This window comes from Dendrobium catenatum, unplaced genomic scaffold, assembly GCF_001605985.2.
Source record: "Dendrobium catenatum unplaced genomic scaffold, ASM160598v2 fragScaff_scaffold_370, whole genome shotgun sequence".
Taxonomy (NCBI): Eukaryota; Viridiplantae; Streptophyta; class Magnoliopsida; order Asparagales; family Orchidaceae; genus Dendrobium; species Dendrobium catenatum.
In genome coordinates this window covers 4,209,247-4,222,818 of record NW_021318832.1, presented here as the reverse complement: position 1 = coordinate 4,222,818, position 13,572 = coordinate 4,209,247, and the positions used below count along the sequence as shown (strand labels likewise).

Below are 13,572 nucleotides of genomic sequence, written 5' to 3'. Positions count from 1 at the left end.
CCCCCCCCCCCCCAGTCGGGAATCACTTTCCCACAGACGGCGCCAAACTGTTGCGTCCTAGAATATTCGCGGCGGTAGAGAAATATATGGTTTAACGTCTTAGCATTGTACGAAGATCCAGCACACAAGCAGATAAGAGAGGGGGTGAAACATTCATAAGAGACGCCAGAGTTTTTACGTGGAAAACCCCTAAAAAAGGGGGAAAACCACGGGGCCTGGCCCAGTTTGAACGAATCCACTAGTATTTGTAATCGATTACAAATGAGGCCTTCTTAGGGAGAAGGCCTTGGCTTGATGTCACAAATGTACATCATATATAGTGTATTACATGGTGGGAGTTACAATAGATGTATTTATTTTGTCAGCACGACTATAGTTGATAGGATGGAGGTCGGAAAGACTGTTGACTGGTGATGGAAGTCGGAAGGACCATAGTAGGCGATGGAGGTCGGTAGGACCGTAGTCGGCAGGAGATCGAGGTCTAAAAGACCGTTGTCTGTTGATGGAGGTCGAAAGGACCATAGTAAGCCACATAGGTCGGTAGGGCCGTAGTTGGCAGGAGACCAGGGTCTGAAAGACCGTTGTCTGGTGATAGAGGTCGGAAGGACCATAGTAGGCGACGGAGGTCAGTAGGGCCGTAGTCGGCAGGAGACCAGGGTCTGAAAGACCATTGTCTGGTGATAGAGGTCGGAGTGACCATAGTATGCGACAGAGGTCGGTAGGACCGTAGTTGGCAGGAGACCAGGGTATGAAAGACCGTTGTCTGTTGATGGAGGTCGGAGTGACCATAGTAGGCGACGGAGGTCGAAATGACCGTAGTCGGCAGTATTCTGGGAGAACTATGGGCCTCAGGTGGTGGCCTGGTGGAGCTCAAGGCCTCAAGTAGTGGTTCGGCAGAAGTCTAGGCCTCATGTGATGATCTGGTGGAGCACACGGCCTTTGATGATAATCTGGCGAAGACAAGGGCCTCTGACAAAGGTGAGGGCCTCTGGCGAAGGTGAAGGCCGCTGGTAAAAGTGAGGGCCTCTGACGAAGGTGAGGGTCTCTGGAGAAGGTGAGGGCCTCAGATGAAGACGTCAGGCCTGAAAGTCGGGCCATGAGCAGAACATTGGGCCTTGAGCAGAACGTCGGACCTGAAGGTCGGGCATTCAGTAGAACGTCGGGCCTGAAAGTTGGGCCTGAACGCCGGGCCTTGAGATGGTGATGCGGCAAAACTCCAGCGGTGGTCCGGCGAGGCTCTGGCGGTGGTCCGGAGAGGCTCCGGTGGTGGTCCGGCGAGGCTCCTGCGGTGGTCCGGCGAGGCTCCGACGGTGGTCGAGGAGGAGCTTCTTCCTTCTCCTCTTCGTCTTCTCTTCTTGCTTGGCCCTCCTTCTTGTGAAGAATGAGGGCTCTATTTATAGATTTTCTAGAGTGGCATAGCTCGTAAATAGGTGTGAGATCAGGGGTGAATAGGGAGTGGTCGAATGGACGGCCGATATCGAATCCTACGATCGTGCACGGTTTGTTGGACATTTGAAGGTCTTAGAGATGTCGGAATTCGGCGATCTTGGGCTCGTTGGATTCGTCTCGTCGAGCCGTTCGATTCGAGTATAAGCTCGTTAAAATCGGAGATCGTTTGGTATCTCAAATTGCGGTATGAACCTTCTAACAGCGCTTCGGGTCCATGATTCGGACCCATTTGGACTTGGATCGAGTTGAATTTGGTGTCGTTGGGTTCGTATTTCCGAGATGCTCAGTTCGACTGTAAGTTTGCTGAAATCGGAGTTCGGATGGTCTCCGAATTAATTTTTGAAGTTTCCAATTTGATTTTGCATCGAAATTTGCGCCCAATTAAGATAATTTTTGATGACGTATCAAAGTTGATATAATGTCAATTGCTACATAACAAAAAAGTAATTGATGCGTCCACTTTTCAAATCACTAAATTTCTTCTTTCTTTTTTTGCAAATATGCAATTTACTAAATAAATAAATAAATAAAAGAGAGTATTTTACCCAATAATTTGACATTAAACTTAAGAAATAAAATAGTTCATATCATATCGGCTTGCACATAAGTTCATGTAGCTATAATCATTCACAAGCAGCTGAGAGAAAAATACTATGTTAAGCTATAAATAACCAACCTCAGTACAAGAAGCAACACTCTGCTCTACAATCTCTTTGATGCTGTGCTTGAACTGGAAGCCCAAGTTAGTAAGCTTCTTAGAAGAGATCACAGATGGAGCTCTACAATGCAATTCCTTATCGGACCTGGCAAGCATCAATTTAGACGTACCAAAATTGATCAGCAGATGTTATAAGAAGTCAAAATGATCATTTTGAATAAAATTTGTGAAGTCAAGAGACTAAAGTAGACAAGTTAGATAATTTGAGATTCAGAAAATCTAAGGACCAATTTAACTCTTTTCTCCTTTCCTTAAACTAAATAATTTAAGCAGATGCAGCTCAGTTTGGCCTATTGGTCGGAACTTTGGCTACTATTCAAGAGGTCTTAGAGAAAAAAAAAAAGTAAAACACTTGCCTTTTAGGACTGAAAGAAGGGTGACTCTCAGAGAGGAGTTTTTCCAGTTGAGGAATGGTGGAGCTGCTGGCGGAGCAGATATATCGCCCTTCAGCTGCATTATTCTCCATAAGGAATATCTGTGCATTGCATATGTCTTCAATATGGACTAATGGGATTGATCCCAATCTGGATTGCACTGTGACTATTATTGGATGGAGATTTGGATCACCTGGCATGTAGGGATTCAATTTGACGATCAATGACTAAAATTTTGAAAAACAGAAAGAACAATGTAGGATTTCTTTAAGATGGTTTGCTTGTGTCAACTAATGAAGTTATCTTGTTTCATAGTAACACCACTCCTTGCTCTTGTTACAGCCAATATCAGAATATCTAGCACAGAATATAGTACAAAATAATTTATCCTTTTACTATCTTGAAACAGTGGCGGAAGTAATTTACATGAACCCCAAGCTACCATGTCCTGACGATTCATAATAATGAAACTTATCATGTTGAGCATGCACAACACACATGCACTCCCAACACGCGTCGATCTTACCTTGTACGTGTTCGATTAAAAATGAAAAATTAATAAACGCGTATCTCTGAAACGTGTCTTGAATAATAAGTTTTAAATTTAAAAATATATTACATAAATAACTTAAATCAAGCCCTCTAATCTCTTTATTTTAAAATATACTACTTAAATAACTTCACAATTACTTAACTTATTCTGCTTTATGTTCTTATATTTTTTAGTAATATTTATTTTCTTTTTACAAAAGATTCAATTTTTTCAACTTCAAGCTAACAATCAATAATATCATTTAAGTATTTCTTTTTCTTCAATTGAGTTCAAAATCAACACAGAGCATTCAAATTCTGGAATAAAAAAGAAAATGCAAGGTAATTGCCCGATTTCAAGTTGAAAAATACCTGTGAGAGGTGATAATATAACTTTGACACTGACTGGAACCGAGGAAGTTAGGAATGGACCAGCCACTGTAGGTGGGATGACCGACACCAGATCGATAGCATTTTCCTTAGCAAACTGAAATGCCTTCTGCTCTGTAATAAGTTTCGATGCAACATAGATCTGCATCTCAGAAAATGTTAAGTGGTATTATCACTTAGACTTGCTGCCATCTCGCCAGCCCCACCTCCATAACCGCCCCCGTATAAATCAACTAGTTCAATTTTTTATCAAAATAAAAAATAATTCATATTTAAAAGATATTTAATATATTTTTATTTTTCATAAAAAAAAAGAAGAAAAAAACAAGAAAAAATTAAAAATAACAAATGATTTCTAAGTATTTCAAATGGAATCAATAGTCAACTTATAACCAGAATAATCAATAAGTTGTTTACAACGAATTAGGTTTCAATACTGTTATCATGTTTTATTAATAATTAATTATGATAATTAAGAAAACAAAACAAAAAAATGTAATGAATAATGCATTCGATTAGATAGAAGACCCTTCACTAATGCTGGTCAATCTTTCCGGCAAAAGCCTGAAAACTGTCAGGATGTTTTGGTGACGAAGGTAACTAGGGTGACAGTTTGTTTATGGATGAATTTTATCACAGTCTCTGACTCACTCTAACTCAATCAATATCAACAACATGTCATGACCATAATGGTTAGGCTGGGTTTACTTTTCGGATAAAAAAAGTAAAAGATTCACGTATGCTTAGGTACATCCAACCATACTGCAACCACGAACACCACTGTCGAGAATCTCAAACGTGTCAGGCTTGGTTCAGGGATGCGACTTTCTTCTCTTGTATATTTCTTCTCTAAAACTATTGTTTTGAGTTGTGTCGTGTCTCGTTCTATTATAAGTAGTAAGTAGTGTTAGTACTGCTTTATTGTAATATTTGTTTGTATTATTTAAGGTTAATGTGAATGAAAAAGGAAGCGTGTTTTTATTTGCATTCTTAGAGCAAAGTTTGTTTTTAGATTGCATCAATATCAGTGTCTAAAACTAAATCAGTTTTGTCAAGATTGTTAAAAATAGGTAAAATAGAGTGATGAAAAGCATTAGAAGTATTTGTAAAGCGAACAATGAAAATATACAATAATACTATATTTGTATTAGGGATAAACATTAAGGTTTCATTTGGAATGGCATTTTTGCCGCTTCTTAAATCAGCTTTCTAGTACAAAAGTTTTAATTTTTGTACTAGAAAGCTGCTTTAAAAAGCAATAAGAAAGCCATCCCAAATGAAGCCTGCATTGAATATGATGAGGTGAAAAAGTTGGAATTCCATAAAAAAGATCAAAATATAAGACCTTAGGGTTAGTTGAACAAAGTTTGGCAATTGATATGTTAGACAATATGCAATTTTAGAAGTTAATTAAACTGAAAATTATCACTAATTTTGTTTGAAAAATCAAGTGATATACACTTAACTGTGATAAGATAAAGTATCTAGAACCTAAACCCTAAACTAAGAATATATACAAAGACATAACTTCTAGAGCTAGAGTCATATTTTTCAAAATAAAAATTAATTGTCTCGAAAAAAATTTAAGTTATAGATAATATGGTTGAGACCAAAAGATGAATTATATAAAATTTTGATTAGAGTGGTTATGGATAATATTAATTCAAGAATTTGCTAAGAAAAAACTCTCTATTACAAGTTTCTGTGATAAAATGAGAACACTAAAATATACACACGATTAAAAAAATATGAAGAATAGAACAAGATATTATATTAAAAGAGAGTTAAAATAACACTTCTTGAATGTAAAATAGTGAAAAATAACCTTAGTTGCTTTGGGCATGTTGAACGGAGCACAAAAGATGCATTAACAAGGAGGGTAGATAGAAATTAATATGAAAGGATTACTAAAGCAAGTGGGTAGATCATAGATAGCTAGGCATCACCTCATTTAGCATCCCAAACAAGGACAAATGGAGGAAGATTGATGAAGCCAACCTCAAATAGTAATGATAAAGATATTTATGATTATGATGAAGCTAATGAGCAGTTTTTTTTAATTAAAAGTTTGCAATATCTTTGAGAATAACCAAGATGTTTTATTCTTCTTTTCTACTCTTATATATCTTGGATTAACCTCAAATTTTAAAAGGTAAAACCTTATAAATGAACCAAAACAGTAATAACTGCTAAAAAAAAAAAAAACACACACACACACAATGAATCAACAAATCAAAAGCATCCAAGTTCATTGAGACAATTGGAGGGCTTAATCATCTTACCAGACAAAATAAAGGTACTCACCCATCCATACGGCTTAGTCTTCAAAACTACATCAATCGGGTTAACTGATGATTCATCAACTAATGATCTCCATCCCCCTTCCTCTTTTTTTGCAGAGATTGTGCTAATGGAAGAAGTGAAAACCACCCTCTTAACAGACTTGGACCTTAAACAAGCTTGTAGGACATTGATTGTCCCTTTCACTGCTGCCTCCATCATCATTTCAGTCACATATTCCTCTTCATCCAAAAAAGTTCATTCACGCCTTTCTTAATCAGCTAATTCAGCAAATATAAACAAAGCCAAAGAAAGAAAATAGAGTACCATTAGCTTCATCATGCTCTACGCTGAACTCCATAGACGCAGCGACATGGAATACACCAACGCAGCCCTTCACGGCCTCATCGAAGCTTCCTTCTTCGCTGAGATCCGCTTTGAAGATTTTTAGCCGGCGAGCATCGTTCGGGAGTGATAGAAGAAAGGATGCCTTGCCTTTTATCATTCTATTTAGATTAATCAGTCATATAATATGATGTTTTGGAAAGAGAAAAGAGAGCCAGTGACCGACCGGTATCTCTAGCTGTTGCATGAACGGAGTACCCTCGCCACAGGAGGGAACGGACGAGCCAGGAGCCGATGTAGCCGGTAGCACCGGTCACGCAGACGGTAAAGTTCGCCGGAGTTACATCGCAGCCGTCCATGCTCGCATTAGCCCCTGTTTCCTGCCTAAGAATACAGAGAGAGAGAGAGAGAGAGAGAGAGAGGCGATTGATTTGAATTGGCAGTAAGAAAAAGGAAAACGTTCGGTTCGGCGATTGGTTGTGACCATTGAGCTGGAGCTGTTATTTGGAACCAAATCTCCTAAAATATAAAAAAATAAAATTAAATCTACTTAATTTGAAATCAAACCGACCAATTATATATTGGGGTCATTTGGTTTTGCTGGAAAAAAAAAATATAAGATAAAATTGAATGTAGTATTATTGCGTGTTAAAAAATTTGATTTGGTATAGTATATATTTTACATATTAATGTTGTATAAAAATTTAACACGCAGAGATAGAATAGTAAAATCAAATATTTTTTTTACTTGGAAAATCCAAAATGGAAAAAAATCATGAGGCTTAACCCAGTTGAAAAATCTATTATGTAGTAGGTGATATGAGGATCATCCTTTCTTCGCAGGCTAAAAAAGAGACCGTTTGAACAAACGTTTGATTTTTCTTGAAGGAGATTATAGAAATTAAGTGTCCACAAAAGGACAGTTAACACCGAACAATAGAATTTGATGTGTATATTAAGGGTTATAAAAATCATACGTTCATAGTCAAATAGATATACCTAACAACAAGGTTAAATCTTATTATTATGCTAGAGATGGTGAAAATTTATGATGTTGATCGCCAGTAATGATAGTGGATGTCAGTGACAACAGTGATGGTGGTCGTCGACGACGATAACTAGATAATACAAGAGAGTTCTCTCAATTTATCTTCCTTATTCCTTTCCTCATGTGAAAGAATGATGACATATTTATAGATTTTTTAGAGTTGCATGTTCAGTAAATATGGAGAAGATCTAGATCAAATTCAAAATGCTTAATTAGATGGTCCATATTGATTACCTCTATCATAGAGCATTCATTACGCATTTAAGTGTCTTGATGATGTCAAAATTAAGTGATATTAGGTTCGCTGGATTCGTCTCGTTGAGCCGCTCGATTCAATTATAAGCATGTCTCAATTGGAGATCATTTCATCATCCAATTAATGCTCTAAATTTTCTAAATATGATTTAAGCCCTTGATTTGATCCCATTTAAACTCGAATTGGACCGATTTTGGTGTTGTCATATTTGCCCTGTCAAGACGTTTGGTTTGACTATAAGTTTGTTGAAATCGGAGTTCGAATGGTCCCAATTATAATTTTAAAAATTTTCCATTCAAATATATCTCGAGATTCATGCCTGATCAAGGTGATTTTTTGTGATGTATTGAGTATAAAAGGAATTCTATGCATTTGAAATATTTTGATTTATTTGATTGAGTACAAAATAAATGCACATAATTATTATTATTATTATTTTTTGTTCGAGTTTATAATAAAATAAATACAGTATAAAGTCTAATGAAAACAATAGATGGTGATTGAAGATGACGATGGTGGTGCCAATCGACTACATATGTGGGCTATGGCTGATGGTAGCGATGGTCGACATTGGGCTTGCAACCACTAGCGATAAGTGGCGAGCAATGGTTAACCGTGTCAGAGGCCAATGGTGGGCGATGATGACTGGTGAAAGTAGTGGGTTGTGATCGACCATAGCAGGCAGCGACGATAGCAATGGTTGGCAGCAACAATGGAAAATAATAGAGTAATTAAAAATTGGTCAAATATGCAGTTCTCCTTGATCTTTTGGTTGGGAACGTTGGCAACCAACCAACAGGTCATGAATTTGAAGCTTGCGGATGTAATGTGTTTATGAGTTTGTCTTAATTAGCCTAAATACCCCCAAAAAAGATATTTTTGTTTAAATCTAAAGATTTTAAAATACGAAAAAATTGAATCAAATGATTATGGCTGCAAACGAACCAAACCAAACTGAGCCAAATATGTAAGTGTTCATGTTTGAGTTCGTTTATTATTAACTTGTTCAAGTTTGGTTCATGTTTGATTCGAGCTTTATTGCTTTGATTCATTTAAATTAATGGTGTTATGCTTGGTTCATGTTTGGTTTGTTTAGAGCTTATCAAACTTCAAACAAATAAGTCTCAACGAGTTATGTTCATGAACATATTTAACAATATTTTAAAACCATCAAACAAACACATTCATAAAAAAAATATAACGAGTATTTTTGAGCTATCAAATGACAACGATTATATATAGTATTTTTGAGTTACCAAATGAGCTCATTTACGAACAAACGATTTATGATTCATCTTATATTTATTCATGAACATCTTAAACAAACAATATAACAATGTGAAAAAAAACTTAATAGCAAAACTGCAAAGCCACACGTTTATGTAGGGTTCAGGATGCTGCGTCTGGGAGAACGAACAAGAAAGACGCTTGAGCGGCCAATCGGTGCTTGAGCGGCGTTCGAGAGTCGGCCAATCGGCCGTTCAGGCAGAAATATGAAGGATTTCACGTTTGGGGAGATAAATTAGGGTAGAAATACTGAGGAGGAAGGGTTTCGCGTTTGCCGCCAATGCCACCTTTCACGTATTCAATTTCCTTCTATTCATATGTTTTAATTTTTCTGAAATAATAAAATAAAAATAATTATAATTAAATAATATATAATATAAATTTAATAAATTTGTGAATTTTAATTTAGTTAACATATATTATAATATTTAATTATTTTAAAAATTATTAATAAAAAATAATTATATCATTATTTTATAATAAATTTAAATATTTATATTATTTTATTTATCAATTTTATAATTAAATATTAATCGAATTTTTATTGAACTTATTCATGAATTCTGAATCGAACACGAATCGAACTTTTATCGAGCTTCTTATCGAACTTAATGTCGAGCTTATTCGTGAGCTTCAAATGATGTTGTTCGTAAACATAAATAAACTGAACACATTACTTTTCAAACTTGTTTATTTAAGAATCGAATATTTAAAATGTTGTTCAAGCCTGTCTGCTTAGTTAATTAAACGATTACAAACGTGCTTTTAATAAAATAGAGCAACAAGTAGCTCATCGAATGGTTGATTCACTTGCAACCCTACAAATGATGAATTCAAATAGTTCAATTTTTTTGTCAACATTTTTTTACTTCAAATTAAGCAACAATATTTTCAAAACGAGGCTATTTCGAAGGGGCGTCCTATAGTATAGAGAGAGATTAAAGTTGCTGTTGGGATGGTTGAGGGGGATTTCGGAGGCGAATTCGAAGGGGAATTTCATGAAGAGCCAAAAGCCAAACATACATGCAGACCTCCAATTATTGAGGTCGAGGGGGTTGAGAGAGACGATAGAGCAAGCACGGATGTTGAGGGATCAGAGATAAATGGAGAAGACTAATAGGAATGGAGTCATGGGAGGCTCCAACTGGAATGCCTCGACTTCACTGTTAACGAGGACCCAGACAGTGTAGGTGCATGGTAAGAGAGCAAATGGTTTGTGCTTTGATGTGATGAGAAATATGCACCAGGCCATTGGTCCAAGTACCACACACTTCAACTGCTTATGGTTTGTGATGAGGAGACCAAAAGTGAGGAGTTGGTGAAGGAAACATAAGCGGGAGGAGAGCACCTAAACCTTGATGTGGCCGAACTGTCCCTCAACTCAATGGTGGGATTTACTCCAAATCACACCAAGAAGGTGAGGGGACAGATCAGGAGCACCTGTTGGTGGTAATGGTGGATAACGGGGCTACTCACAACTTCATCTCAAATTAGGTCTTGGGTCAATTGGAATTGAAGTTGGTGGATGCATGGAGCTTTGGAGTCATGAAAGGGACATGGAAGGTGGAGAAGAGTCGAAGGATTTGCATGAGGTTGGTGCTGACACTCCAGGGCCTACAAATAATAGAGGATTTTCTTCCCTTGGATTTTGAGAACATTGATATGATCCTAAGGATGAAGTGGTTACAGAACGATTGGGAAGACGAAGGTGGACTGGAAATCTTTGACTATGGAGACTCAAGTGGAGGGGAAAAGAGTAATACTGCGAGGAGATGCTAGCATGTGGAGAACCATGGTTTCACTCAAAGTCATTGTTAAGGCGATACATGGAGCAAGGTTGGGCTACTTGGTAAAGCTACAGATCTTGGAGGAGGTCCAAGATTCGGAGAAGGTCAAGGTCCCTGAGTGTGTAAATCAGCTTTTGCAATAATTTCCTGAGATTTTTCAGCAGCCTAGTAGATTATCGCCACTCGGGGAGCATGAACACGCCTCTCCTTGAAGGAGGGAGCTTCTCCTATTAGTGTCCAACAGCACCGGTGCCAGCCAACTCGAATGGATGAGATAAAAAGGCTCACAAGACATATGCTTGAGGCAGAGATTATTATGATCCCCTTTTCCCACCCAATTTTACTGGTGAAAAAGAGCACAGTTGGAGATTTTGAGTGAACTATAGGGCCCTAAATAAGGAAACTGTGCTATATAAGTTTCCTATTCTCGTAATTGATGAGATGCTGGATAAACTGTTTGGGGAGGTCATCTTCTCAAATATTGACTTGAATTCAGGGCATTACCATATCATAATGAAGTCGGGAAATGTGCACAAGACAGTTTTCAAGACCATGAGGGTCATTATGAGTTTTTTGTAATACCTTGCGGCCTTACAAATGCTCCAGCCATTTTTTCGTCCCTTATGAATCAGATTTTTCAACCCTACCTTAGGAAGTTCGTCTTGGTATTTTTTGACGACATCTTGATATTCATTCAGAGAGAGATATGTTATTAATAGAGCTCAAGGGATATCTGTTGAGGGCCCAATATATCATGAAGAGGAAAGCTCATGAGCACACGAGGGAAGTACATTTCGAGCCAAGAGACATGATTTACTTGAAGCTGAGACCCTATTGACAGAAGAAACTAGCTGAGAAGAGGAATAAGAAATTTCCCCTATGATACTATAGGCCTTATGAGATTTTGTAGCGCATTGGAGTAGTGGCCTATCAATTGGATTACAACCTTAATCAGTATTGCCTTCAGTGTTTCATATCTCACAGCTAAGGCGCACATTGTAGGGAGAGGAAGTTGGAGTGGAGATGCTAGGATGAGAAAGTTGAAGATGCCGATATTTGAAGGGGAGGATAACCATGAGTGGGTGTACCGGGTGGGGAGGTAGTTCACGATGACTGGGTTAATTGAATAGGAGAAGCTTATGATCATAGGGTTATATCTGGAGGGGAAAGCCCTTGCTTGGTTCTAGTGGAGGGAGGCCAGATATCTAATCCGCTATTGGGAGGAGTTTAAGGATTGCTTATTGGAGCGTTTTCGAGCAATTCAAAAAGGAAAAATACACGAGCAATTCTTTGTCTTCACTGAAGGGGGGGCCGTCATATAGTATAAAGAGAGATTAAAATTGTTGTTGGGATGGTTGAGGGAGGGTTCAGAGGCAATTTTGGAGGGGAATTTTATGAAGAGCCAAAAGCCTAACATACAAGCAAACCTCCAATTGTTGAGGCTGAGGGGTTGAGAGAGACGATAGAGCGAGCCCGGATGTTGGAGGATCAGAGATAGATGGAGAAAACTAATAGGAACGGAGTCATGGGAGGCTTGTACAGGAATGCCTCGACTTCACTGGTACCAAGGACCCAGACAGTGTCATTTTAGCGGGAGGTACCATGGGAGAAGAGTGGGGGAGTTCACCTTGGGGCCAACTTCAACAACCTCACAAAAGCAGAGGTGTATGACAAGAGAGCAAATGGTTTGTGCTTTTGATGTGATGAGAAATATGCACCAGGCCATTGGTCCAAGTACCACACACTTCAGCTCCTTACAGTTTGTGATGAAGAGACCACAAGCGAGGAGTTGGTGAAGGAAACATAAGTGAGAGGAGAGCACCTAAACCTTGATGTGGCAGAACTGTCCCTTAACTCAATGGTGGGATTTACTCCAAATCACACCAAGAAGGTAAGGGGACATATCAGGAGCGCCCGTTGGTGGTAATGGTAGATAACGTGGATACTCAAAACTTCATCTCAAATCAGTTCTTGGATCAATTGGATTTGAAGTTGGTGGATGCAGGGAGCTTTGGAGTCATGATACATGGAAGGTGGAGAAAAGTTGGAGGATTTGCATGAGGTTGGTGCTGACACTCCAGGGACTACAAATAGTGGAGGATTTTCTTCCCTTGAATTTTGGGAGCATTGATGCGATCCTAAGGATGAAATGGTTACAGACGGTTGGAAAGACGAATGTGGACTGAAAATTTTTTACTATGGAGATTCAAGTTGAGGGGAAAAGAGTAATATTGCGAGGAGTTGCCAGCATGTGCAGAACCATGGTTTCACTTAAAGTCGTTAAGGAGATACATGGAGCAGGGTTGGGCTACTTGGTAGAGCTGCAGAGCTTGGAGGAGGTCCAAGAATTGTAGCTGCTCAAGGTCACTGAGTGTGTAGATTAGCTTTTGCAATAATTTCCTGAGATTTTTCAGCAGCCTAGCAGATTATCACCACTCGGGGAGCATGAACATGCCTCTCCTTGAAGGAGGGAGCTTCTCCTATTAGTGTCCAACCGCACCGGTGCCAGCCGATTCGAAAGGATGAGATAAAGAGGCTCATAAGAGAGATGTTTGAGGCAGAGATTATTAGGCTTAGTGTGAGCCCCTTTCTAACACAATTTTACTAGTGAAAAAGAACGCATTTGGAGATTTTGCGTGAACCATAGGGCCCTAAATAAGAAAATTGTGCTAGACAAGTTTCCTATTCTCGTAATTGATGAGCTACTAGATAAATTGTTTGGGGCGGTCATCTTCTCAAATATTGACTTGAATTCAGAGCAATACCATATTATAATGAAGTCAGGAAATGTGCACAAGACAATTTTCAAGACCATGAGGTTCACTACGAGTTTTTTTGTAATACATTGCGGCCTTACTAATGCTCCAGCTATTTTTTCGTCCCTTATGAACTAAGTTTTTCAACCTTACCTTAGGAAGTTTGTCTTGATATTTTTTGATGACATCTTGATCTACATTCATATGAAGACAGAGCATATGAGTTACCTGAGGATTGTACTGGAGATTTTGAGAGAGCACAAGCTATATGCCAACTTGAATAAATGTTCCTTTGCACAACCACAGGTGAAGTACCTAGGATATGTGGTGAGTAGAGCAGGGGTAGCAAAC

The 13,572-nt window shown here is 38.4% G+C and overlaps 1 protein-coding gene across 2 annotated transcripts; it reads right to left on the bottom strand.

The window, feature by feature from the left end:
- Positions 1-2,014: 2,014 nt before the first annotated feature.
- LOC110093920 (dihydroflavonol 4-reductase) lies at positions 2,015-6,792 on the bottom strand. 2 transcript variants are annotated; one of them, XM_020818976.2, is made up of 6 exons: positions 6,314-6,792; positions 6,070-6,237; positions 5,767-5,984; positions 3,445-3,604; positions 2,524-2,734; positions 2,015-2,252 (listed from the first exon to the last, which is right to left on the bottom strand). In XM_020818976.2, exons 1-6 carry the CDS (start codon positions 6,444-6,446, stop codon positions 2,111-2,113), a joined length of 1,032 nt encoding a protein of 343 aa, XP_020674635.1. In that variant the 5' UTR covers positions 6,447-6,792; the 3' UTR covers positions 2,015-2,110. The 2 variants fall into 2 exon arrangements, with proteins under 2 accessions (XP_020674635.1, XP_020674636.1); XM_020818977.2 differs by having other exon boundaries at positions 6,070-6,248; positions 6,314-6,451.
- Between the last annotated feature and the right edge of the window lie 6,780 nt (positions 6,793-13,572).